The 26263-nt window shown below is 53.2% G+C and overlaps 1 protein-coding gene across 2 annotated transcripts; it reads left to right on the top strand.

The window, feature by feature from the left end:
* Positions 1-940: 940 nt before the first annotated feature.
* Positions 941-24239, top strand: Dhx34 (DExH-box helicase 34). 2 transcript variants are annotated; one of them, XM_041655018.1, is made up of 17 exons: positions 941-973; positions 3923-4900; positions 5502-5813; positions 6485-6739; positions 7492-7594; positions 8863-9080; positions 11348-11522; positions 14467-14660; positions 15085-15186; positions 17005-17238; positions 17469-17642; positions 17978-18095; positions 20573-20679; positions 22278-22562; positions 23204-23380; positions 23565-23700; positions 24037-24239. In XM_041655018.1, the coding sequence occupies exons 2-17, from the start codon at positions 4190-4192 to the stop codon at positions 24168-24170; spliced, it is 3435 nt and encodes a 1144-aa protein (XP_041510952.1). In that variant the 5' UTR covers positions 941-973; positions 3923-4189; the 3' UTR covers positions 24171-24239. The 2 variants fall into 2 exon arrangements, with proteins under 2 accessions (XP_041510952.1, XP_041510951.1); XM_041655017.1 differs by lacking the exon at positions 941-973 and adding an exon at positions 999-1124.
* The last annotated feature ends 2024 nt before the right edge of the window (positions 24240-26263 follow it).

Here is a 26263-nt window from a genome sequence, read left to right as displayed (position 1 = left end):
AAAGGAAGCAGAAAATGCAAAAACTGAGCTACACCTCAGCTGGGTTTATATTTATATGGTTTTTCCAAATAGGGTTTCTCTGTGTAGCCCTGGCTGTCTGGGAATTCACTCTATAGACCAGGCTGCCCTTGAACTTAGAGATTCACTTGCCTCTGCCTCCTGGGTGCTGGGTTTAAAGCTGTGGTCCACCACAGCCTTTCTAGGTTTATATATTTATATATATACTTTCCAGTGGGTTTTTTTTTGGCAATAAGTTTGAAAGAACAGATATTCTTAAGTTATGAATGGGGAAACTGAGGTTCAGTTCCCCAGTAACTGGTACTGAGTAGTTTTTCTGGAGTCTTTCCTCACCCATTTAGTCATTAATTCGACATTTGTGGCTCTGCAGAGGCTTTGATGAACACAGAGTTGGCCCCTGACTTTAGGGTGCTGGGGTCAGATCTGACTACTTATTAGTGAGTTATATTTGTAGAGTGATCACATGAATGTCTTATTAACTTAATTTTTGAGACAGTCTCAGTGTGTAGTCCTGGATGACCTGGAACCTGCTATGTAGTCCAGGCTTGCCTTCAGCTCACAGTGATCCTCCTGCCTTTGCCTACCACGTGCTGGCACTAAAGGAGTGCACCACCACGCTCCGCCACAGGACTGTTTTAATAGTGCATAAGCGCCCTTGCTAGTCCCAAACTTTGGCTTTCCCGAAATCCTGGGGTGCAGGCAGCTGTGGGGAGGGCAGGACCAGGACCAGGCACTTACCTGTAGCCCCATTTTAGGCCTCTAGAGGGCGCCGAATCGCCCAAGAAGCGGCTCGAAGGGGGGCATGAGCGCGTTGTACGCAGGCGCAGCATGTATTGGCCCGCCCCCTACTCCGTATTGGTTCCTTTGTTCAGAGGGGCAAGCTCGCGCTGTAGCGATCTGCGCAGGCGCAGACCACTCAGGACCGGAAGTTGAGGAGTCCGCCGCTGTGTCTGAGGTAAGGGGCGGGGCATGCGCGCGGGGCGACTGCGTGGCGGCGGTGTCTTGTGCGGGGCTTGTGTAGGGCTGGTTCCGAGCGAGTCGGTCTAAGAGACCCCCGGTATAATGAAGGAATATTCCAGGAAGCCGGGGCCCAGGGAGCTCTGACGGTGCGCGGTCCTGAGTGAGAAGCTGGAGAACTGAGAGGCCCGGAACTGAGAGGAGCTGGGGCACAGATAGACCAAGAGTCTGGGAACTGGAGAGGAAGAGGGGCCCAGGGTGATGGGGTGCCTCGGAGAGCGGCTCTGAAGGGCGCCGGGGACAGATTGGGAGGAACGACTGGGTGGTGATGAGAACCACACTTAGGGAAAAACGGAGTTTGAACAACCCTCCCAAGTTAGAGAGTCGTTCTGAAAAATGACGAAAAGGAAGAAATGCACCCCAAATTCACATTTCTCCTGATGCTTATTTATCTTAGTAAAAGAGAGTGGGGCCGGGCAGTGGTGGTGCACGCCTTTAGTTCCAGCACTCGGGAGGCAGAGTCAGGCGAATCTCTGTGAGTTCCAGGATAGGCACCAAAGCTATACAGAGAAAAACCAGAAAAAAAAAATGAAAATAGAGTGGGAATGGTGTTTTCATATTGTTGTGAGAAAGTGAAATATATGTCTACATACACGATTGAGCCTACACACACAAAATAGACCAATGGAAGATAAAAGTTCGAGTGGAGCATTGAACACATAAACGGAGGGTCAGGAATCAAGAGTGGAATCTGAGCACGGGAGGCTGAAGCAGGAGAATTGTGAGTTAAAGGCAAACCCACTCTACATAGGAAGATTCTTGCCTACAAAAATAATGAAGCTTAAGAAAAAAAAAACAAACAAAATGAAGAAGGTGGAGAGAGTCAAATGGAGGTTTGAGTAAGAGAGTTGAGTTACAGGCAAAAGAGGAAAAAAAAAGTTGGGAAGATGGTTTAGTAAACTGTAACCACTTGCTGGGCAAGAGTGAAGCTTTGAGTTGGAGGGAATGGGCTGCTCATGCCTGTAACCTTAGTACTGGTAGGAAAAAGAAGTAAGACAGACTGGGAAAGACTGACATCTGACGATGGAGAGTGACAGAAACCCAAAAAGGGACATGAGCCTCGAAGGAGTCCAAAGAATCAAGAGATGGTTAGAGCCCAGTTTATAAAGAAAATGGAAGATCTAAACCCTAAAGGGCCAGGTGTGCCAGTGCACACCTGTAGTCCGGTCACTTTGGAGGCTGAGTTTTATTCCAATCTGGCTTACAGTGGCAAGTTTGTATCCAGAAGCCATACCCTTTTTCAAGTTAATGAATGAGAGTTAGGCACGATGGTGCTTATCTGCAATCCTAGTACTTGGATGATGAGACAAGATGAATTCAAAGTCATCCTTACCTGTATAGAGAGTTCAAGGTCAGCCTGGGCTACATGAACCCCTATGTCAAACAAAACCCAAATCAAAAGAATGAGTGCTTGAAGAAAAGACTCCTTGGTAGGCGTTGCATGCTGATGTTGGGCCTAGCATGTGTAGGTAGTTCGTTGCCTAAAAGGAATCCTCTCCTTTTCACTGTCTTTTTTTTTTTTTTAATTATTTGTGTTTGTGTGGGAGAGAGATAGAGCTTTTTTATTCCATATGATTCCAAGACTCAAACTCAGGTTCCGGACTTTTTGGCAAATGCCTTTACCCATTGAGTCATCTCACTGGTCTGAGAAGTCCTTTTAAGAAGGAAGAATGAGCCAGGCATGGTGGCCCATGCCTTTAATCCCAGCACTCGCGAGGCAGAGGCAGGCGGATCACCTTGAGTTAGAGACCTACCTGGTCTACAAAGCTAGTTCCAGGACAGCCAGGGCTGCTTACATCTCCAGGGCAATTGCACAGACAGCCATATAGCTTTACTAGGATATTTTTTCAACTGAGAGAAAACAAGATCCCGACTTTAAACAGAATGGCATTTTGTGGGATGGTGGTGTAGCTCAGTAGTAGAGCACTTGCCTAGTATGTGTGAGGCTTTGGATTCCGTCTCAGCCCTGCAGGGAAAGAAGGCAGAGGGCTGACAGGAGCTAACTCTTGAACACTAATGTTCCCAGGTATCTGCCTGTCCCTCTTACAGTGGTCATCCGTGTGTGCCCATTGTGTCTGTATGTAGGTTATTGTCTAAGGCACATGTCTGGGAAAGACTGACGCCCTGAGCTACTCTGGATGGGTTCAGGTGTATCCCAATTTGTCTAGGTAGAATAGGTTTAAAAAGGAGAGGTTCTTTCTCTTAGCAACCAAGTGTAAATTCCAGAGCAGGGACCTGAAAGGGTCACATGCCCATTCTAACCAGTCACTGATTAAAGGGGGAGAAAGTACCATGGCTGGCCAGGCCTTTGTGATTTGCCCAACCCACCAGAGCCGTGTAGATGCGATGGGGCTGTTCTCTGAAGGAAGTTGAAAACTTACCAGACAAAAGATGGCATTGTGCCAGGCAGGCAAAACCAATCCCTAGTACCATAGACATGTACTTTCAATTTCAAATTCAGTTTCATTTCAAGAAATTCAATTTCAGAGGGCTTCATTCAGTGTTGTGAAGCCCAACGGATACCAGATGAAAAGCCTGTTCCCTATTTTCATTATTTCTGTTATTCCTTCTTACAAGATTCTCTTATTGATTGACCATGTGACCTACATGTAGTGGCATTCATAACCTCCTCTTCTTAGTCCAGTGCTTTAAGAATAGCAGGCTTTTAATTGATGTTCTTTTTTTCTTTCTTTTTTTTTTCTTGAATTTTCAAGACAGGACTTTTGGCTATCCTGGAACTAGCTCTGTAGACAAGGCTGGCGTCGGACTCACAAGATCCACCTGCCTCTGCCTCCCAAGTGCAGGGATTAAAGGTGCGCACTACCACTGCCCGGCATTTAGTTGATGTTCTAAAAGCGAATGGATGTCTTCTCTTTTCTCCACTAAGCATCTAGGAGCTGGAAGTCCAAGATGAACCCTTGTCCCCTTCAGACATCATTGCAGAAGTCATGAGGTGCCTTGTGTGTCCCGAGCTCCTCCAGGCCCCTGGCTACCCACCCTGCCATCCACTTTGCTCTCGTACAAGGAAAAGGGAGTTTACTTTTTGAGGAGAAGCAATTCCTGCTTGCTGGAGATGGAACATGGGTGTAGGTGAGACTACTTGGTCTAAGTGAGCAGAACAGAGACTACTGGTGACAGCACTGTGGTAGGGACCATGCCTCCTCCCAGGACAAGGGACGAGAGGGATCGCCAGGACCGCCACCACCATCGAGCTCCCAGGGAAGAAGAAGCCCTGGAGAAATGGGACTGGAACTGTCCCGAGACTCGTCGCCTCTTGGAAGACACATTCTTCTGTGATGAGGATTACATCCGTCGTGGTTCTGAGGAATGCCAGAAGTTCTGGGCTTTCTTTGAACGGTTGCAGAGATTCCAGCACCTCCAGGCTTCCAGGAAGCAGGAGAAGGACCCTGGCCGTCCCACACATGGCGTCCCTGCTCTAGCTGACCTACCTCACATTTATGACCCACGCTACCGCATCAACCTCTCCATCCTTGGCCCAGACACTCGGCGTGGTCAGGGGCCGGGCAGGTTGCTGCCCCCTGAGAGAGTGTCTGAGTTCCGTCGGGCACTGCTTCACTACCTGGACTTTGTGCAGAAGCAGGCTTTTGGGCGGCTCGCCAAACTGCAGCGTGAGCGGGCAGCTCTTCCCATTGCCCAATATGGGAACCGCATCCTGCAGACACTCAAGGAAAACCAGGTGGTGGTGGTGGCCGGAGACACGGGCTGTGGCAAATCTACTCAGGTCCCCCAGTACTTACTAGCTGCTGGCTTCAGCCATGTGGCATGCACTCAGCCTCGGAGAATTGCCTGCATCTCACTGGCCAAGCGGGTTGGCTTCGAGAGCCTCAGTCAGTATGGCTCCCAGGTGAGCGACACAGCAGGGTCCCAGGTTTTCCCTTGAGACACTGGGGAATGATTTGATAGTCCTCATGGCAATGTACGTTATCACTTAGGCACTGACCCAGAGATCTCCTAACTTTAGCCCAGTTTATACAGTGTCCAAATGACAGAGGTGCTAGCATTCATTACCTGGTCTAGCACCTTAACAGCCAGACAGATGGAAGCATCTTATTTCCTAGCAGCCATTAGAAAATTCTGATTAAAGACAGTTGGGGTTTTGTTTTGCCTTTTTTGTGGGAGTGCTGGGGGTTGAACTAGGGTCTCATTCATGCCAAACAGTTGCTCTGCCTCTGGGCTGCCTCCCTAGCCTGTAACTCTCCATTATCAGGAAGTGCATCACACACTGCACGAGCATAACCACACACAGTCTTCTGCATCCAGGGGGAGGAAATCTGGTGTCTAGGGTGGCCCTGTGTGCCTAGGTCAGTGGCCTCATAGCAGAACTGTCATTCCACCCCAAGCACAGACATGGCTTGGCCTCGGACTCCCATGTGGAGCAGGGAGGAGCCTGCTAACTCTCTGTTGTGTCCTCTCCTGACCTCACACCCTCCTCCCTCCCACCCCAGGTTGGCTACCAGATCCGCTTTGAAAGCACACGCTCGGCAGCCACCAAGATCGTGTTCTTGACGGTGGGGCTGCTCCTACGCCAGATCCAGCGGGAGCCCACCCTGCCGCAGTACCAGGTCCTGATCGTGGACGAGGTCCATGAGCGGCACCTGCACAATGACTTCTTGCTGGGCATCCTGCGTGGCCTGCTGCCCAGGCGGCCTGACCTCAAGGTCATTCTCATGTCGGCCACCATCAACATCTCTCTTTTCTCCAGCTACTTCAGCCATGCTCCGGTGGTGCAGGTGCCTGGGAGACTCTTCCCCATCACGGTGAGCCCTGGCTTCCCTGCCTCTGCTTCCCACTACCCTGTGCCATCTCTGCAGCCGACAGCCCCCCTCATTAAAGCATCTGGCCCCCGAGCGTTCTGACCTGCTGAGGTCTGCTATGGGAAAAGCATATTTTTTCCTGTAGGACATCCAGCCCTTCCAGGTGGAAGAGCGCTCTGCTCCGTGTGGTCCTTCAGGCACTCAGGTTCCTCCTTTCTTTCTCACAGCAGGGACTGTCATCATAGAACCTTTAACTGCATCCCTCCCTCCGTGTATGTGTCAGATGTGTTCCCTTCCCCCTGTTGGCACAGTCCAGATGTTGCCATTGCGTTGTCAAGCCCTCGGGTAGGACTTCGTTGTTGCTGGGAGTTCATGGATCTGCATGCCACTGAGGATGCTTCCTTATGTGCTGGGTGGGGTCCTCACAGGCCCAACTCTTTTTCTTGTTCAGAATATGGTTCTGTAAGAGCATATGTGCTGTTCAGTTAATACACCTTTGTGGTCAGCACCCAGAAGCCGTCTCATCACCTCGCTGCTCTTTGATCTCACCGTCTCCTACAAAAGTCACTCACCTGGAGTGTGCCGCCTGCCAGCCTGTGTCCCCCTGTGAGCCCGTTGTCCCTTCCCCGTTGCTGCTCTAGAATGATTGCGTATTCCTATCCTGACTCTCATAGGTAGTGTACCAGCCGCAGGAGGCAGAGCAGACAGCATCCAAGTCAGAGAAGCTGGACCCACGGCCTTTCCTGAGAGTGCTGGAGGCCATTGACAATAAGTATCCCCCTGAGGAGAGGGGGGACCTCCTTGTCTTCCTCAGCGGCATGGCAGAGATCAGCACAGTGCTGGATGCTGCCCAAGCCTATGCCAGCCTCACCCAGCGCTGGGTGGTGTTGCCCCTGCACAGTGCTCTCTCTGTGGCCGACCAGGACAAGGTACTACATGTAACCTGCAAGACAGGGCTGGCGGGAATCTCTAGGCTACACATAGCACTGGCTATATCCCTGGCCCCAGGTCAGTGAGCTAGTATGGGGTTACAGCCATCAAATGGCCAAGCAGCCTGTAAATCCAGGATATTTGGCTCTGGAGAGCTTAACCAGGAGTCAGCAGGTTTTCTATGAAAGGCCAGAGGGTTTTGCTTTCAGGTTTGTAAGCCATAGGCTCTCTCTTTGAGTTACAAAGATATGTGGCAGGCTGGATGTGGCCATAGCTGTTGCTCTTAGCCGTTATGCCTAGCACCAAGAGAAGGGCTTCTGCAAAAGGGACTTGGGTGACAGCCTGAAGAAGTCAGGAGAGATGGGACTGACAGGTGTGTGTGTGTGGGGGACTGGACCACCAGGCCCTTGAAGACTCAGTGTGGTGCCCAGACTTTGTCACAAGTACACTGGGGAGCCATAGGAAAGTTCTGAACAATGTGTGTGTGTGTGGGGGGGAGGTGGCTAGAGTGTGTTTGACTGGAGGCCAGAGAGCAGCTTTGTGGGCTGACGGTGGAGATGGAGGGGCCTGGACTAAAGGAAAGGGCTAGGGCTTAGGGATGGAGAAGGAAAGTTTAAGATGTTCAGGGTCTGGGGAGCTGAGGGAGGGAAGCCTCGGCTGGCTCAGGTGAAGTGTAGAGGCACCAGGGAGGTCCTGAGGCTACTGAGCAAGCAGGTCCATCAGGGCTGAGTTAGTTCCTCCCTTGCCCCAGGTGTTTGACGAGGCTCCAGCTGGAGTACGGAAGTGCATCCTGTCCACCAACATTGCTGAGACCTCAGTCACCATCGACGGGATTCGTTTTGTGGTGGATTCTGGTAAGGACAGCGCTCAGTGCCCATGTACCACCACCATGAGGACCCGGGAGAAACGTAGGCATAGTGAGAGAGGCACAGATGTGACCACAGAGCCCCAGACCACTGCAGGGCGGAGGTGGTATTGAGCTGTGGGGCCCAGGCAACACCTCAGTGTCCCGCGGATGTTCCATGCTCTGTCCCTGTCTGCCCCAGGGCCTTTGTACTTGCTGCTCTCCCTGCTGAGATCTGTCTCTGTCCTCTTGTTTCATGGCTTGCACAAGCGTTCACACCTAGCAATCTCCCCTTCTTCCATTGTTGTGGGGACCAGAACTCTATTTTAAGCCTGTGACTCTGTTTATACATGTGCTCCTACTGGGACATCACTGGAAAGTCAGCCTGGCATAGTTGCTAAGAAATGACAGAGCTCGCCATTGGGTTCTTAGCGTTGACCCTTCTGTAAGATGGAAATAGTAATGACTCCATCCTTAAGTTGCAAGGAAAAGTGAGTTGGTCCTCTTTGGTGTGTGGGCACCTGGTGCACTGTGAATGCCCAGGAGCCTTAGCAGTTGGTGGTGGCATGGTAGATAAAGCATCCCATAATATCATGTGCCATGAAGATATTGTTTAAATGTCGTCAGTTTGGACATGGTATGTTCTTGATTTTGAGGCCGTAGAATGTGGGAAAATCAGCGGGCGCTGTGTGGCAGTGCACTTGGTCCTGGGAGACCAGGGCTTTTGTTTGCTTGCAACTGTCTCCCCAGAACCTGTGAGGGTGCTTGTGCCTGGGCATGGTAGGTGCTTACTTAATCAGGGTATGTGCGATGACCATCCGGAGGAGCAAAGATCAGAGAGAAAAGGTAAAAGGGGGCGTGTGTGTTAGCCACCCTTCTACCTAACAGACCCTGCCTCATGGCTTCTGCAGAGATGTACCCTGGCTCATGGCTTCTGTCGATGGTCTGGTGACCCTGCTACTTTGGGCCTGTGATAGACACAGCAAGACAGCTCTCTCAGGGCCAGGAAGCAAATCCTCTTCACATCGCAGTGACCCGAAGCACACGTCCTTCAGTCCCACCTCTTGAAAGGCTAGGGATTGGTATGTGCCAGGCACACTCTGTCCACCCGCTGGCAGGGCATAGACGAAGAAATGAACGCATAAGTGAACAGAATATTCTCTCAGGGCTGTGGTGGGGTGGCATGTGTGGAGTTGAGCGGGTGTCTAGCACTTCTCTGTGCTGTTGTGCACACTCAAGTGTCCTCCTCAGCACCACTCTTACCTTCTCGTCACCCAGGAAAGGTGAAGGAGATGAGCTACGACCCTCAGGCCAAACTGCAGCGGCTACAGGAATTCTGGATCAGCCAGGCCAGTGCCGAGCAGCGCAAGGGCCGAGCGGGCCGCACAGGCCCAGGTGTCTGCTACCGCCTCTATGCTGAGTCTGACTACGATGCCTTCGCTCCATACCCAGTCCCGGAAATTCGCAGGGTGGCTCTGGACGCATTGGTGCTTCAGGTGAGGCCTCCTGACCTCGGCTGCTAGGGAGGAGTTGGGAGGGTTTTGGCCCAGTCAGGGTTGGAGAATTACTCCAAGGGCACAGATAGGGCTTTGACTGGAAGCAGAACTCAGCGCAGAGTGGCTTTTGACAGCACTTTTAAACTCACGACCTTTTGTTTCATAAGGTAGCTGTGGTTTAGTTTCTGGACAGGGAAGGAATGGCTAACAGGCCTCTCTTATTTTTGCCAGGATCTCTGTACTCCTGGCTGGTCTAGAATTTGCTGTGTAGCCCAGGCTTTTCTTTCTTTCTTTTTTCTTTCCTTCTTTTTCTTTTCTTTTTTTTTCCTTAGTGGGGGGTGTGTAGCTTGAGGCAGGGTTTCTCTATTCTGTAACTCTGGCTGTCCTAGAACTCAGTACTTAGACCAGGCTGGCCTTTACTCACAGAGATCTGCCTGCCGCTGCCTCACAAGTACTGGGATTAAAGGCCTGTGCCACCACTACCCGGCCCAGTGCTAGGTTTTGTATCAAGATCCGATGTCTGGCTGTTCTCACTCCAGGGTCCTCTCCCGTGAAAGGCCTGGTGAAGATGAGTGGTGGCCTGTCATTCCAGCATTCGGGAGGCAAAGGCAAGAGGACAGCTGCAATTTAAAGGCCAGCCTAGAAGAGCTGGGTGTGGCCACACACACCTTTAATCTCAGCAGATCTCTATGAGTTTGAGGTCAGCCTGGTCTACAAAGTGAGTTCCAGTATAGCCAGGGCTACATGGTGAAAATCTGTGCTGAAAAACCAAAACGAAAACTAAAACAACAACAACAACAAAATCCAGCACTGCTCAGTCACCTGCCAGTCACTTTAGGAAGGCCGGGAAGCAGAGTCTCTGTGCGCCTGTCGCCCCAGCACAGAGGACACTGAGCAGGAGGGTGCAGAGTTGCAGCAGGACCGAGGCTGCAGCTCAGCTGGACAGCACCTGCCTGGCACGAGTAGACCCAGCATGGGGGCTGCACCTGTCCCCCAGCATTCTGGAGGTGGAGGCGGAAGAGGGTCAGGTTCATCTTAGACTGATCTAAGATGTAAGTTCCTGTCGTAAAATGAAACGTGGAGAGAGCTGGCCCTCGAGCCCAGACATTGAACACATTCTAGCCCGTGTGAGGCCCTGGGTTCACTGTTGAAGAGTGAACGAAAAAGAGGAAAGAGAGCAAGTGACGCAGCCACACGTCTGCCTTGGTTCCCATGCTTCCCCGGGTGTGTCAGGAAGTGGCACAAGTCAGTGCCCTTCCTACTGGCGTACACTCTGGCATCCTCTGTTCTGACTCAGGTTTTAAAGGGATTTTGGTTGTGACACAACTCAGATCCCTTGACCCACTGGTGACGTATCCACTGCCAGCTAAAGCGACAGTGGCTTACCAGGGACGATGGTACATGCCTGGAGTCCCAGCATCTAGGAGGCTGGATTAGGAGGCTATACAAGGAGACCCTGTCTCAAACTTAAAACACAACCTCAAAAGCACTAGCCTGAGCAGTGTGGGAAATCTAAAGCAAAAGGCACACTCCTCACTTTTGGTTACTTTTTAAATTTCAGTTTTTCAGTGTGTGTGTGTTTTGAGGCAGGGCCTCACTCGCTAGCATAGGCTGGCCTTGAACTCAGAACCCTGCTGCCTCAGCCTCTTGAGTATTGGATGACACTGTCATATTTACTCATTAGATGATCTTCTCAACAGCACTGGGCCAGGGTAGGAGGAAGGTGGGCTGGTAGGTGAGCAGGTGGACGGCAGAATCTCCAAGGCCCTGATGGTCCAGGCAGGTGCTCCAAACCCTTGTCTCACGGCCTTTCGTCCGCTTTCCAGAGAGGTGCTCGGCTTGTACGCCAGGACGCGCCTGGTGATGGGGTGTTTGGTTACATTCTCCCACACTGCCACAGGTGTGTCACTGTCCCCTCAGAGCTACCTGTCCAGCTGAGGAGCAGTCTGGGCAGTCCAGTAACCTGGTAGCTTGAGTCTACCCAGCTTCCCTCACCCGGAGGGTGTGGAGGGTGCTCCAGCTGCAGGGTGCCTTGTCCCAGGGACGTTTTCAGATGGGCTCAGTGCAGTTACATGCTCACTGGAAGTCAGTTGCTGGCTCTCAAGGGCTGAGGGTGAGAGCTGAGGGTTGCAATTCCTTCCGTGTAGATTTGTAAGGGAGATAGGCCTCAGCATTAGACATTCTGGAGTTTGATGAGTTTGACACCCTGTAGTCCCTGAGCCACAGTGGCCCCTGGGTCCCCCAAGGATATTTGCTTCTCATTTCAGATGAAGAGTATGAGCGTGGGGGATCCACGGACCTTCCCCTTCATTGAGCCCCCTCCACCTGCCAGCCTGGAAACCGCTATCCTGTATCTCCGAGACCAGGGGGCGCTGGACAGCTCAGAGGCCCTCACCCCCATTGGGTCTCTGCTGGCCCAGCTGCCTGTAGATGTTGTGATTGGTAAGGACCCCTCAAGCAGAGCTCACGGTGCTGCTCCTTTCAGTGACCATAGGAAGTACAGACCTTCCCTGGGCACTCCCTCCCAGCAGCTCATTCATGCGGGTGCAGTGGACGCAACACACACAGACCAGGAAAGTGAGCAGTGTGCACAGGGGCCTGATGTCACAGGTGTGACAGCAGGAGACGGGCAGGAGGTGTTGGGACGGTCAGGCCCCGCTGTCACTCAAGGGAGGCTGACAGTGGGCGGAGACGTGGAGGTGAGGGTGTGAGCGGTGTGGCTGGAAAGGGCAGTGCATTCCCAGCGTCAGCTAGAAGTAGCATGTGTAACCTCAGACTCAGCAAAGGGAGATGGGAGAATCCATTTTCGATAATTCATTTTGCTTAAACAAAAATACCCCAAACATGCTTACAACATGTAATTGGTATAAAATTATCACAGTATTTATGTTGTTTCTTCCTGTAAATCTTGGAAATCCAATGTACATTTCTTACTCCAGCACACGTGTTTGGATAAGCCACATCTCAAGTGCTCAGTAGCCACATGTGGCCAGTGGCAGCCATATTGAACAGATGTGCAGAGGCCCTGTGGTGGGAACCTTCGGGTGTGATGGAGGAAGCCTGTGTGGCTAGCAGGGGAAGAGTGGAGATGAGGTTCAGGGAGGAGAGGCCTCAGAAGGCTAAGAAAAGGAAAACAGTGTCCAGTCCAGGTGTGTGTGCGCTGGCAAGTACTGACCACAGCTCTGCAGCCCCCTTTCTTCCCCGCCATTCTCAGTCCAGCCGTCCCTGCCTTGTAGTTTAAAACAATTGAAAGGTATGTAGCAGAGAAACAAACAAACAAAAAATGCATGAAACTCCAGCTTTGTGGTGTTGAGTGTCATTCCACTAGAGGCCCACTGGCCGGTATGACACAGTAAACTGCTCCCTGGCTTCCAACAGCTGGGGTGTTCCTGCCACAGTGTTAGCTCCATGGTTAAATGCCATGAGCCAGGAGTATTGTAGAAGCCGGTGGAGGACAGGTCTGCTCCCGAGGGGACACAGCAGCACTGCCTGGGAGGGGCACCAGGTGGCTGTGGCAGGCAGGGACAGTGGATGGTGCTGTGTCTGGCCTGGGGTCACGAGAGGCTGGGTGAAGGGAGTGTTTAAGGAGAACTGGTTTGTGGGGCGGGAAGTAAACAGAAAGCCTGGTGAGTCAGAAGGGCTCGGTCTGGGGCCCCCTGGAGCCGTGTTACCTCCAGCTCCACATTGTTGAAGTCTTCAGTGACCTGGAGCAGATACAGCGAGCCTGTTTCCACCCGTTACCAAGTAGGGGCCTTTGCCCTGAGGGATTAGGCTCATGAACTCTGACCAGTGACACGCGTGTTAGTATGTGCTGTCTTAGGGCAGTTAACCCGTGGCAGGTGCTCATGCTGGGGGTGTCTGATTGAGCAAGCGCTGCTGAAAAGGTAGGCCTTTTGCCCCGCTCATCCCGAGGCGGGTCCCTCTTGTTTGTACAGCCTACCCCTGCTCTGTCCTGACAGCCCTGTTTTATCACAGGATGTGTCAAGGAGGCTGTCTCTTCCTCTTACGCATTCTGAGTCATTCCAGTACCTCAGTTCTCCTGACTCGCCATGTTCTGTTTCCACCGCAGCCCATATTTTGCCACCTCAGCAGGGCCACCCACTCACCACTGCCCAAATCTGTGGCCGAGGCGAACTTTCACATCCCCAGCAAAGCAGCCCTGAGAGGCTGGGTGCTGTGGTCTCTGAGGTCTCCAGTGCCTAAGCAGGTGGCTAGTGTTGTCTGTCTAGAGGGAGTCAGACTAGAGTAAAGGAATCAGAGCTGAGGGATAAAGGGTGTTCCTGGGGCTTTTGCCATGCCAGGGGAGCTCCCAGCTCCCCCATTTCCTCTGATCTTCTTTAGGATAGGTGAGGAAGCAGGCTCAGTTGGGGAACCGACATGGTGCCCCAGGGTGTGGAACAGCTGCCATCAGGGAAGCCGTGGAGCTTGGCTTCATGTTCTACATCGTCTCCTAAAGTGATACCTGGGGGAAAGCAAGCCTGCGCAGAGCCGAGGGCGTGAGGCCCAGGTGACCCACAACGAACTGGTTCTAAGTATCCACAGTGAAAGACAGATGGTCTTGGTCCCTAGAAGCCCAGTGTTGTTTCACAGACACGAAACAGGTGAATGATAGAGACCTTGTGCAGGCCCGGGCCCTGCCTAGCCTAGCTACAGCCTTGCTTCAGTGCCTCTCGTTCCGTGGGGCCAGTGACAGATATTGGAGGACAGTGAGGCTCAGTAGGCATTTGTTGGGGCAGGCGGTCAGAGCCTGAGCTCTACACAGGTCTCCAGAGGCAGGGGATTCCCTGCTCCTCCTGATGGGCCTGGATTACGGGTGTGGGTTTCTACAGTGCTCCCACCACACTGAGTTTCGTGCCCATCACTTTTCTTCCCATGGCCTTCCCTGCTCTCCTTCAACCCCCCTTTCTTCCTTTACTTCTGACTTCTATCTCCTCTTTGTCCTTGAGCTAAATGATGATGGCAGTCAGTTTTATTCTGCTATAGGCACAGTCGGTACCAGAGCAGACCAGAGCAGACAGGGCAGGCCACGTGCAGTTCTCACTCAGGGAGGAAAGTTGTGGCCATAGAGAGCTAAGGACAAGCCAGGGAGGGCTGGTGGGAGTACACAGGTGGTCAGAGTTGTGACCAGCACTCAACAGGGCCCCGTGGGCCTAAGGAGGTAGAAACGCTGGTCACCTCCAGCGGAGAGATGGGGCGATGGAGGCTCTTGTCCAAGGTTACATGATCACAGATCTCAGCTTGTGGGTTTGAATCTGTCCATCTGGGTTCTGAGGCTCTTTGTGAGCAAGGGGAAAGGAGGTTCAGTCAGGGCCCCAGAGTCCCCCCAGAGTAGAAAGGTTGCTTTCCTAGGGTCTGGGAGGCTTAGCTCTGCCCCTGCCACCCACAGGGAAGATGTTGATCCTGGGTTCCATGTTCAGCCTGGCAGAGCCTGTGCTGACCATTGCTGCTGCCCTCAGCGTCCAGTCACCATTCACCCGCAGTGCCCAGAGCAGCCTGGACTGTGCCACAGCCCGGCGGCCACTGGAGAGTGACCAGGGTGACCCCTTCACGCTCTTCAATGTCTTCAACGCCTGGGTGCAGGTGAGGCTGGCCTGGGTGGGCTGGGTGCCTCTGTCATTCTACACAGCTCATGTATCTGAGCCCTGGATCTACCTAAGGAATTCCTTGTCCCTGCCATTCATGTCTTGGGGCCAAGGGACAGTCAGGGTCCAGCCCAGGATCAATGGGGAGCTTGGGATTGCCAAAGCCTGTCTGGGAAAAAAAAACCAGCCTTGCTGGGGGACGTTGTATATCCTGCCCACCATTCCTGAGCTCTCATCAGTGGCAGTTCAGAGTCATGACTCGGGGCACCTAACCCAGCATGCTGTCTGGGTGCTCTTGTACAGTGCTGAGGCTGAGTCCTGGGGGAGGCTCCCAGCCTGTCCTTACTTTAGGGCCTCCCGTACTGGGGCTCCCTCCTCAAGCTAACCAGGCCCTGACTCTGAGGTGTTTGCCCCTCAACCAGGTGAAGTCTGAGCGGAGTGGGAACTCTCGCAAGTGGTGCCGCCACCGGGGTGTGGAGGAGCATCGGCTGTACGAGATGGCCAACCTGCGGCGCCAGTTCAAGGTGAGGACCAGACTCTTCTTGGTGACCAGGGCCTCACAACGTCACTGTCCAAGCAGACAAGCAGGAGGGTGGAAAAGTGTGGACCTTGAAGAGGGTTCCTTGGGAAGGTGCATGGATCACTGCGTGTGGCATCCTGATGGGGAAGCCCCCCTTGGCCCCAGGGAGCACCTTCAGCTCAGGCTGAGTGCTGGGGACTGTGTAACGTGACAGGACGGCCAGTGTGTCTGGAGCCCAACATCATGCAGCATGTCCCAGCTCTGCCACATTCTGACAGTGTGGCTGCAGGCATGCTGTCCCTTGGGTGGGCCTTAGCTTCCCATGGAAACTGGAACGTGAAAGTAGTGACAATCTTGCAACCTCCACGAATCCCACTGAGCAAATATACATAGCTCACTAGATGGCTGCCTGACAGGCATGCGTGTGGCTGTGTGGGCAGGGTGTCACTGTGGTCCCTGGAGATGAGTAAAGACAGAGTAAATGCTCTCCATCATGAACTTGGCCCCCATGTGGCTTCTGTCTCTCCATTGCTGGCAGGAAACTCAGATACACTGGGCTTTGCCGTGGTCCAGCGGCATCTGTAGAGTAGACATAACAGGCGTTCCTGGGGTCGTCTATGACCCTGACTGCAGGGGCGCCAGTTGGGGCTCAGAAACCTTTCCAGGATCCCCATGTTGGGCCCAGTCATTCCCTCCCCATGTCTGCAGCTTTTGGAGCTGTGATTCTACCCTTGTTACTCCCAGGCACTGTGAGAGGCTGATGTGTTGTGTGTCAGGACATAGGCACACTCGCATGTGCACACATACAGCATCCATGTTCTCAGACACAGTGGGGAACAGGCCCGTGAGATGGCATCCTTTGAGGACTGTTGATGAAACTGTCGCCAGGGTGTGGGCGAAGGGAGACTCAGGTCTTTCCAGCTCCCACTGAATTCTGGAGTAATAGGGTCCAGGTTGATGGGATTTTTTTCCCCTGAGGCTGTTTCACCATGTAACAGCCCTGGCTGTCCTGGCCTCAAACTCACAGAGATCCACTTGCCTCTGCTTCCCAAGTGCTGGTATTGAAGGTGTGTGCCACCACTGCCTGGCTCTTTTTTTTTCTTTTCTTTTTGTATTTTTGTGGTGTTAAATCTTGAACCCAGGGTCTTGCTCATGCTAGGTAAGTACTCTATTACTGAGCAGAAACTCCAGTCCCACTTTTCTTCATAGGGCCTTGTTATGTAGCCTTGACTGGCCTTAAAGTCATGATCCTTCTGCCTCAGCCTCTTGAGTGCTGGTATTACAGGTATGCATGGCCATGATCCTTCTGCCTCAGCCTCTTGAGTGCTGGTATTACAGGTTTGCATGGCCATGTCTGGCTTGAGATTTGGTGTTCCTGACAGTTTCTCAGGTACAACTCGGCTCTGAGAGGAATCTTCTGGGATCAGAGGATGTGTGGCCCACTCTAGACCTCAAGTGAACCTGGAGGCAGCTCTGGGAGCAGCTGCTATGACCCTACTGTGAACTACCTGTGCCTGACTAGGTGTCCCAGCGAACCATCTGTGCCTGAACAGGTGTCCCAATGAACCACTTGTGCCCGAACAGGTGTCCCAGTGAACCACCTGTGCTTGTGCAGTTTTGGGGCTGTTACCAGTTCTAAGGTAACTAGTAACAGCCCTTTCCAGGGCACAGAACTCAAGACTTGGGCAAAAGATTCCCATTCAGCTCTGCAGGGGAACTGGGGCACCCTCATTTTGCAGTGGGAAAACACTGACTCAAGGAGCCTATGTCAGCCCAGAGCCCACTAACTGTGCCCACTCCCCTGTGGCCTTCCTGTCCACAGGAGCTGTTGGAGGATCATGGGTTGCTAAGTGGGGCCAAGGTAGTGGCCCCAGGGGACAGCTACAGTCGGCTGCAGCAGCGCAGAGAGCGCCGGGCCCTGCACCAGCTGAAGCGGCAGCATGAGGAGGGTGGAGGACGGAGGCGCAAGGTCCTGCGGCTGCAGGAAGATGGCTGCTCCAGTGATGAGGACAATGAGGGCTCTGCTTCCCAGAGGGCTGACAGCATTGACATTCAGGTGAGACAGTTAGGTACTTGGTCAGGGGCATAGAGGGGTGTACAACACAGGAGAAACAGCCACCCCCAAGGGATTAAAGACTCTACCTTGCTCTCACCCCATAGGATTTCCATAGCCCCTTCCAACCCGTGCATCCTAGCACAGCACCTTCCTGTGTGTGTGTGTGTGTGTGTGTGTGTGTCCATCCCCAGAGCTGGCACCGGGGCCACCATCAATCCTTGTCTCTACAGGATGTAAAATTCAAGCTTCGGCACAACCTGGAGCAGCTGCAGGCAGCAGCCAGCTCAGCCCAGGACCTGACCCGCGACCAGCTGGCTTTACTCAAGCTGGTGCTGGGGCGGGGCCTCTACCCACAGCTAGCTGTGCCTGATGCGTTCAACAGTGGCCGCAAGGACTCGGACCAGGTGTGGTTTCTTTTCCCTTCTGTCCTGAGTCTGTCACTTAACATTTCCTGAGCACCTCTGTGTTCCAATAGCTTTGTGTGACAGAAGGACCCTTGGCTTTTTCCTTGGGCTGCTAGCTGCTCTGCACGCTAGCCAGAGGGGGCAGGGCTGGAGGAGGGCAAGGCATTGGGTCAGACCCAGCTGATGCAGGGGTCTGGAGGACATCATAGATGAGGAGGCGTCTGAGTACAGTCATGGAGGAGGGAACTTGTCCCAAGGGAGGAGAAAAGGGGACTGGGCACTGTGTGGAGCAGGTCTGTGGCCTCTGTTTCAATGCTTGTCTTTGGCCTCTTCAGATTTTCCATACCCGGGCCAAGCAGGGCACCGTGCTGCACCCCACCTGTGTCTTCGCCAACAGCCCTGAGGTATTGCACACACAGGGGCAGGAGACCTCAGGCCGTGAAGGGAGTCAAGGTACAGTGGCCCTGGTGGCACCTGAGGGATGGTGACACAGCAAGCTCAGGTTGCTCACTCGGGTGTTCTCCAGGGCTCCTGACACACCGTCTGTGCTGTGCTGTGGGAGGGGAGAAGCCTTGCCAGGTAGCTGTGGGCAGCATACAGTGCTGAACTTCTGTGCTGCTGCCTGAATCCAGCCGATGGCACCTCGGTTGGCCTTGTGCTGGTCAGTCTGCCACAGCCTCAGCTTGGTCCTAAGGAGGGACGCTCCCCAGCTTTTGTGCAGACATGCAGGGAGAACCCTAGGTGCCCAGCCCCAGGCGCCCAGCCCCAGGCGCCCAGCCCCAGCCTGGCACTGTGTCCCCTGATGTTGTGGGGAGGCTGCCCAGACACGAAATAATCACACAGAACTGTATTATTTAAATCACTGCTTTGTCAATCACTCAAGCGTATTGCTAGCTAGCTCTTAAATCTTTTGTTAACCCATTTCTATTAATCTGTGTATCATGTACCATGTGGCTGTGACTTACCAGCAAGGTTCTAGTGTGTCTGTCTCTGGTGAGGATACATGGCTTCTCTTTGACTCCGCCTTCTTTCTCTCAGCATTCAGTTTAGTTTTCCCTGCCTAGCTCTTTCTGCTTTGTGCAGGCCCAAAGCAGCTTCTTTATTAACCAGTGGTAATAAAACATAACAGCATACAGAGGGGAATCCCACATCACCCTGAAGCCTGACTGCAAACTCAGGAGCCAGCTCACCCTCCTTGGGTGACAAGGTTTAGTGTCGGGGTGTAGAGTAGTATCAACTTTGTTGACCACCATGACCAGGTTGCAGCCCCCTCTGCCAGTTCCACTTCCTTCCTGCCTTCCTTTTTCTTGTTTTGTGGTACTAGATATTGTAACAGGCTTTTTCTTTTGAGCCACCAGCCAGATCCCAAATCATAACACAGAGACATCTCGTTAGTTATGAACACTCACAGCCTTAGCTTCGCTCTTATTTTGTTTTTCTTTATCCACTTTTTGCGTTGGGGCTTTTATCTTTTCCTTCCTTCCTTCCTCCCTTCCTTCTTTCCTTCCTTGTACATCTTTCTTTCCTGCTGTTTCTGTCTGGCTGCCTGGCAGCTGCCTGGCTCTGGCCCTGGGCACATCCCGCTCTTTTTCCCTTGTTCTTGCCTCCTCTTTTCTCTTTCCACTCTCCACTCAAGCCTCGATTTCTTCTCCTATTTAATTTTCTCTGTCTACCAGTCCAGTCTGTTCCTCTTCTGCCTAGCTATTGGCCATTCAGCTTCTTATTAGACCAGTCAGGTTCCTTAGGCAGGCAAGGTGAAGCAGCAACACATTTTTTTTCATAATTAAATGCAGCATAAAAAGTAACACATTCTTACATCAATGCATCAGAAACAAATGTAACACACTTTTTCACAGTGAAAGTCATAGTCCACAGCATAAACAAATGTAACACACTTTTTCACAGTGAAAGTCATAGTCCACAGCATAAACAAATGTAACACACATTTACACAGCTAAACTCATCCACAGCATAAACAAATATAACACACCTGTACACAGCTAAAGTCATATTTCACAGCGTACACAAATGTAACACACCTTTACACAGCTAGTCATATTCCATAGCATAAACAATGCAACACACTTTTGCATAGTTAAATAGTCCACAACAAGATATTGAGTCCACGGGCGGTGGTGGCGCACGCCTTTAATCCCAGCACTCGGGAGGCAGAGGCAGGCGGATCTCTGTGAGTTCGAGACCAGCCTGGTCTACAAGCGCTAGTTCCAGGACAGGCTCCAAAACCACAGAGAAACCCTGTCTCGAAAAACAAAACAAAAAAACAAACAAACAAAAAAAAGATATTGAGTCCATAGCCTCAAATAAGTGAGCCAAGTGCCCTACCCAGCTACATCCTTAGCTTCTCTCCCTCTTTTTCATTTTGAAAATTTCCAGTCATACAAGGTAGGGGTGAGCCCTGGGTGCTCTCAGGCAGCCTCAACAACTGTCACCTTCCGTCAGCCTTGTTTCTTCTGTGCACCCCCTTGTTACCTTCCTGCTGGAGCATCGTGTTTGTTTTTTCTTTTTAGTTGTTGTTGGAGCATTGTATTTTTACAAGTAATGTTTTTGCATTTCTTTACTTTGTGTGTTTCAGGGCACACATGTTACTACATGCATGCAGAGTTTGTGGGAGCCAGTTCTCCTTCTACCATGTGTGTCCTGGGAATAGAACTCGGGTTGTCAGGCTTGGCATCAAGCAGCTATACCACCTAGAGGATTGAAAGCACATGCCAGACTTCATGTCGTTTAGTAGCAAGGACTGTTTGTGTCAGGACAGTGCTGACGACCTCATCTAGGTGGACAGCAGTTCCTTAGTGTCAGGCAGCCCAGAGCTCACAGACTGTGGCAGAGTGTTTGCAATAACCCGAAAGTCACCCTAGCCCAAGCTTGGGAGTCAGGTGGGCCTGAGCTGGCTGCTTTTCACCTTTCAGATGGCAAGGATCAAATGAACTGCAAGCACCAGCTCCTGGCCTTCGTCTCCCTGCTGGAGACCAACAAACCATACCTGGTGAACTGCGTCCGCATCCCCGCCCTCCAGGTAGGCCTCCTGCCTGACTCAGGTTGAATGTTGCTTGGAGGAGCTGCCCTTTGCCCTTGCTGGCTGCTGGCATGGGCTGTGGCTGTGGGTCATTATTTGTGACTCTATGCCATGGTAACTTGTTGAGTGTCTGCTGGTGCCAAGCACTGTTCCCAGAACCCAGTGGCATACTGAGGGCTCAGGCCCTCTTCTGCCCTCTTGGGCCCGCAGGTCAGGGAAGCCTGTGTCATGTCTTCAAGGGAACACGGGAATGCAGACGAATGCCTGTAACCCTAGTAGGACACTCATGAGTTTGAAGCCGGCCTGGGCTGTTTGAAATTTTGTGTATACGCGCGCGCATGTGCACGTGTGTGTGTGTGTGTTTTAAATCACCAAGAAAAATAGAGATGGGGAGGAGTGGTAGGAGCTGATGAGGCGTGCTGACTGGCCGCAGTCCTGAAGAGACCGTGTCACACTCTGAGGCCAAGGCCCCAAGGCAGGAGTGTGCTGCTGTACGGCTGGAGACAGGGACAGGTTCTGATGTAGTGGCTGTGGGAAGCCAAGCCTAGTCCAGTCCTGCTCACAGTCACCTCCATGGTCTAGGCATTCACTTCACACATAGGAAGCTGAGGTCGCATCACCACCTGGGCCACACACAGAGGGAGTAACAACCACATATCTAGGGTCACAAGCTACCCCAGCAGATCCCCCTGTCAATTGGATGTCCCCACTATTCAGACCCCTCTCGTTTTGTTTCCGGAGACAAGAAAGAAACTGTGCACTGTGCAGGGCCTTCAGGAGGCTGTGGCCCGTGACCTCCACTGAGGACTTTCCCTCAAGCCGTGGGTGCCAGCCAGATGGGGCTCACATGCAATGGGAGACAGTGCAGCCAGGGCTCCTGTCTACTATGGAGAAAAGGGTGGCATGGTGGCCGGTGGGATGGTGGGAATGAGACATTTGCCATTTAGGGTGAGATCTGAACCCCAGTCCGCTCCCCTTTTACTTCTTGTTTAGGATGTGGAATGTCAAATGGGCATCACCCGCTGAGCCCTTTGGTACCATCACCAGCCTCCAGCCCACTTACCCATGGCCAGTCCTGCCTTTCCTGTGGGTTGTTCCCAAAATATCACCACCGAACCCTGCACAGGTGGTTCTGGTTCTGCCTTGGTGTCAGAGACCCACGTGCCTGTGTCTGGGGTCTTTCTAGCTTCCATCCTCCTGCCTCAGCCTCCCAAGCACTGGGATTAAAGCAGGTGTCATCAGTATACTACTTCCTTTGATAGCATCCATTCCCTTCCCCGCTAAGATTCCATGACTCTTAGACTCCCAGGACATTCTACTCTTTGATTTTGTCTTTGTCTCTCCAAGTTGAATGTTGGCTGGTGGTGGGGCTACTTTGTGCTGTGCATTGGGTGTGCAGCACCAGAGCATGCAGAGGAGCCTGCAGGATTGCTGGGTGGTTAATACTGAGTAGACGGGTGGGGGATGGGCAGATAGGGAAAGAACAAATGGATGGGCTGTGAATGATGGGTAGGCAGAAAGATAACCCAGTAGACACTCTGAGGTGCCATCCTGAGCTGCACTGTTGTTTCCTGGCTCCTGACTCTTGTCTCTTTCAGTCCCTCCTGCTGTTCAGCCGGTCCATTGACACCAACGGTGACTGCTCCCGCCTGGTGGCTGATGGTTGGTTGGAGCTGCAGCTCACAGATAGTGAGAGTGCCGTCCAGCTCCTGGCAACATCCCTGCGGCTCCGTGCCCACTGGGAAAGTGCCTTGGACCGGCAACTGGCCCACCAGGCCCAGCGACAGAGGCTGGAGCAGGAGGAAGAGGTGGAGTCGCCAGCGGTTAGCCCCAAGGAGGTAGCTGCTCTGAGCCGGGAGCTGCTGCAGTTCATGGCGACCAAGGTGCTGTGTGACCAGAGGGCTGTCACTTAGTGAGGGTTCATTTAAGAGCTTTCAATTTAAAGAGGCTAAGTAGTACCCGAGGTCACAGGGCTAAAGGGAGGAACTAGTAGTTGGCTCCTGAGGCCATGCTAGATACCACCCTGTGTCATTCATTTAACAAATGATAGGCGCCTTCTGCATGCATGGTACGAGCTAAGGACGTGGAGTGTGTGGTCTCAGGTGCCCTGGTGAGAACAGAAAGGGAGATGTGGGTCGGGTGGACTGAAACCACACTCTTAGGTGGGAACGGACAGCTGCTTCTGATCCTGTCCCGTGGGAGTCCATGGGGAGGGCTGACTCCAGGCTGACTTCCTGGAGGTGAGGACAGGCCTAGGCAGTTGCAAAAAGGGGAACCAGCCTGAGATACCTTACAGAAGGGGCACGGTAACTCGGCGTTGGCTATGGTTCCATCAGCAAGAAGGAGCAGAGGAGAGCCTGGGGAGGGTAGTTGGAGGGGCCACTGGGGTCACAAAGGCCTGAAAGCAAGTCATGAGTAGCCTAGGCCTGGTGGTTCCATGCCCACAAAGTCCAAGGGAGGGCCTTAGGCAGAGCTGACTCGGGGTGCCCACTCCATTGTCTCTGTCTCTGGTCTCCTTTTGTAGGTCCCCTACAGCCTCCGACGGCTCACTGGCCTAGAAGCCCAGAACCTCTATGTGGGACCCCAAACCATCACAGCCGCCCCTAATCTGCCTGGTCTCTTTGGAAACTCTACCCTGTCCCCCCACCCCACCAAGGGGGGCTATGCTGTCTCCGAGTTTCTCACCTATAACTGCCTCACGGTGAGTGTGGTCACTTGCCTCCTGAAGCCTCCTGCTCCGGAGGTGGGTGGTTGAAGCTCCAGGTGCCCGACTGTCACAGTCCCTCTTAGGCTAGATTTCGGAATGGGTTTTAGCCCTGAAGGGTCCAGGGCTCCCAGCTGGTGAGGCAGGGGTCCTGACGCCTCGCTCTGCTGCTGTGCTGTAGAGCGACACCGACCTGTACAGTGACTGTCTGCGCTCCTTCTGGACCTGCCCGCACTGCGGCCTGCACATGCCCTTCACGCCCCTGGAGCGCATCGCTCACGAGAACACCTGCCCCGAGGCCCCGAAGGATGATCCAGGCAAGTCTGGGGAGGAGGTGGGGATGTAAGGGTACGAGGATCCTGTGTTGAGATGCTGTCCTTAGCCACTATCCATCACGTATTGCTGCCTGTGTCTGGATTGTGGATCCTGGGGACCAGCAGTCCAATACCCTGACCGCCCCCCCCCCCCTTTACCTGTCCTCTGCTTTTCTCTTCAGTGGCTGTCATGGTTTCTTTGTTGCACAGCCACCTCTGCCTCAGCTTGCTGCTGTCACATCTGCCACAGTACCAGTCCATAGGGGGGACTGGGGCTGGGTGCCCCAAATGCTGGCACCAGGGTTGGGTGGGACCCATAGCCACCCTTTTCCTCCACAGGATCTGAGGAGGCTGCTCCTGCCCCACCGCAGAAGACCTCAGCCCTGCAGAGGCCCTACCACTGCCAGGTGTGCGGGGAGGACTTCCTCTTCACCCCCACCGAGGTGCTGAGACACCGCAGGCAGCACCTGTGATCCAGAGCTCCAGGGAGCACCCCAGGTGGGGGACAGTGGGGTGTCTGTGTGAATAAAGCTGACTTTGCATCTGAACCTTTGCCTCCCAGTGGGGAGATCCATAGCTGTGGTCCAGGGAGAGCTTCTGTCCCCTGCATTCGTACCCCTGAGGGGCCCTGGGCAGGTTAGGCTGCTGCTGCCTCTAGAATCCCTGTGGGAATTTCAGAGTCTAGCAGCTCTCGCAAGGCCCCTCAGTCTGCTGCCCTAGGTTTGTCCTTCCACTCTCTGGGGTAGAGATGTGGTGGGGGCTGTTAATGTTCATGTGGGACCACGGGCTGCGCCTGAACATCCCCCCCCCCCTCGGCCCCTCCTGCTGCTGGGTATAGTTCCCGGGGCCTCTGCTGGACTTCTAGTCACACGCCTCTTCATGGAAACCTGCACAGGTGGTGCACAGGGCCCTTCCCTGCCCTGAGTCCCTCTTCATCCCCTAGGGAGCTCATCCAGGCCCTGCTTCAGAAACCTCCACCCCACCCCCAGCCACTAGTGACAAATGCAGCCTCAGGAGTCTGAGGTGGAACCCAGCTGTGCAGTTGCTTCTGCATTGCCATGACCTCAGTTCCAGACAGAAGCTGCTTAAGGGATGGGGGATTTTATCTCATCGCTGCAGACTAGGAAGCAAGACAGTGGACAGAAGTGAGAGACTAACCTTTGAAGGCCTGTACCCAGAAACTTCTGTCGGCCAGGTCCCACCCTTAAAGGTCCATAGCTTCCCACAACAATAGCATGGAGTCTGGAAGTCACCTCAGTTGGAAAAGTGCCTTCTGCTCAGGCAGGAGAATCTGCGTTTGGATCCTCAGAACCACAGGAAAGCTGAGCATAGCCACAGCTGTCTGCAACTCCAAAGCTGGGGCTAGGGCTGAAGGCAGGTTGATCCCCAGAGCTCATTGGCTGGCGAAAAACCTTGTCTCAAAACAGTGGAGAGTAATCAAGAAAGATACCTGACACCAGCCACTGAGCGCTCTCCCTCTCCCTCTCCCTCCCTCCCTCCCTCCCTCCCTCCCTCTCTCTCTCTCTCTCTGTCTCTGTCTCTGTCTCTCTGTCCCTCCCTCCCTCCCTCCCTCCCTCTCCCTCTCTCCCTCTCCCTCTCCCTCTCTCTCTCTCTCTCTCTCTCTCTCTGTCTCTGTCTCTCTGTCCCTCCCTCCCTCCCTCCCTCCCTCCCTCCCTCCCTCCCTCTCTTACACACACACACACACACACAAGTGCAGAGTGCAGTCAGCTGGAATGGAGCAGAGAAAAGAAGTAGGATACTGAATTTGAAGGAGCAATAAAGCTAGGAGGGAAACTGAGGCCTAGGAATGGAAGCAGCCAGTGCTGCAGGCCCTGTAGCGTCAGGTTCTGGACCTGTGTCCCAAAGCAGATACAGTCAGCTCAGCTCAGTAGGGCACTTTGTTCAAAGACACAGTCTACCAAAACTCACTGTTGGTTGTTTTTCTCAGCTGTCTGAAAGAAACAAGGGAGGAAGGGTTTCCAGAAGCAGTCTTGCATTGTGTACTTTGTTGTAAGGAGCTTCCCTGCAGGCTGGACAGAGATTGCAGGGCTGTCTCCCCTGCTCTGGACCCTGCACACTCATGATCGTGGATCATAGCAGCTGACTCATCCGCGGGAGGTCAGCGCATCCACACTTCACTGTCTTCTTGTGGTGCTGAGGGCGAACTCAGAGCCCTGCACATTCTAGGAACTCCTCCCCAACCGAGCCACACCCCAGTTCCTGAAGCCACCCAGATCCACCAGGCCTCTTCCTCCCTCCGAGGAAACAGCAAAGAGTCTTTCTCGGACTGGCTGAGCCTCCTGGAAGAGGTTTAGACCAACTGAGGCCCCTGGAGAGGACACTTGCCAACATGCTGAGCTGGCTGCAGGTTCCCAGAACTGACACCCATGCTGGGGTGGACTTTGGTGATGCAGCTGCCGTTGAGTCATCTCTTCTCCTATTAGTGACCACAATAATACTCACTGGTTCACCAACGTGGACTCTGGTGGTGTCCATACTGTCATGGGCTCCCATCTGGGGTGAGTAAACCGTGTTGCACCTCCCCAGGAAAAGTTTGTCACACAAT

This window comes from Microtus oregoni, unplaced genomic scaffold (assembly GCF_018167655.1).
Source record: "Microtus oregoni isolate MIOR12 unplaced genomic scaffold, Mior012 000006F_ref0000085, whole genome shotgun sequence".
Classification (NCBI taxonomy): domain Eukaryota; kingdom Metazoa; phylum Chordata; class Mammalia; order Rodentia; family Cricetidae; genus Microtus; species Microtus oregoni.
This window is presented reverse-complemented; position numbering and strand designations above follow the sequence as displayed.

Excerpts from the sequence above, each read along its gene's own strand:
- Dhx34 (XM_041655018.1), top strand. The coding sequence starts at position 4,190 with ATGCCTCCTCCCAGGACAAGGGACGAGAGGGATCGCCAGGACCGCCAC. Across the intron at positions 20,680-22,277 it reads TCCGCATCCCCGCCCTCCAG|TCCCTCCTGCTGTTCAGCCG; the intron begins GTAGGCCTCCTG and ends TGTCTCTTTCAG. Across the intron at positions 22,563-23,203 it reads TGCAGTTCATGGCGACCAAG|GTCCCCTACAGCCTCCGACG; the intron begins GTGCTGTGTGAC and ends CTCCTTTTGTAG.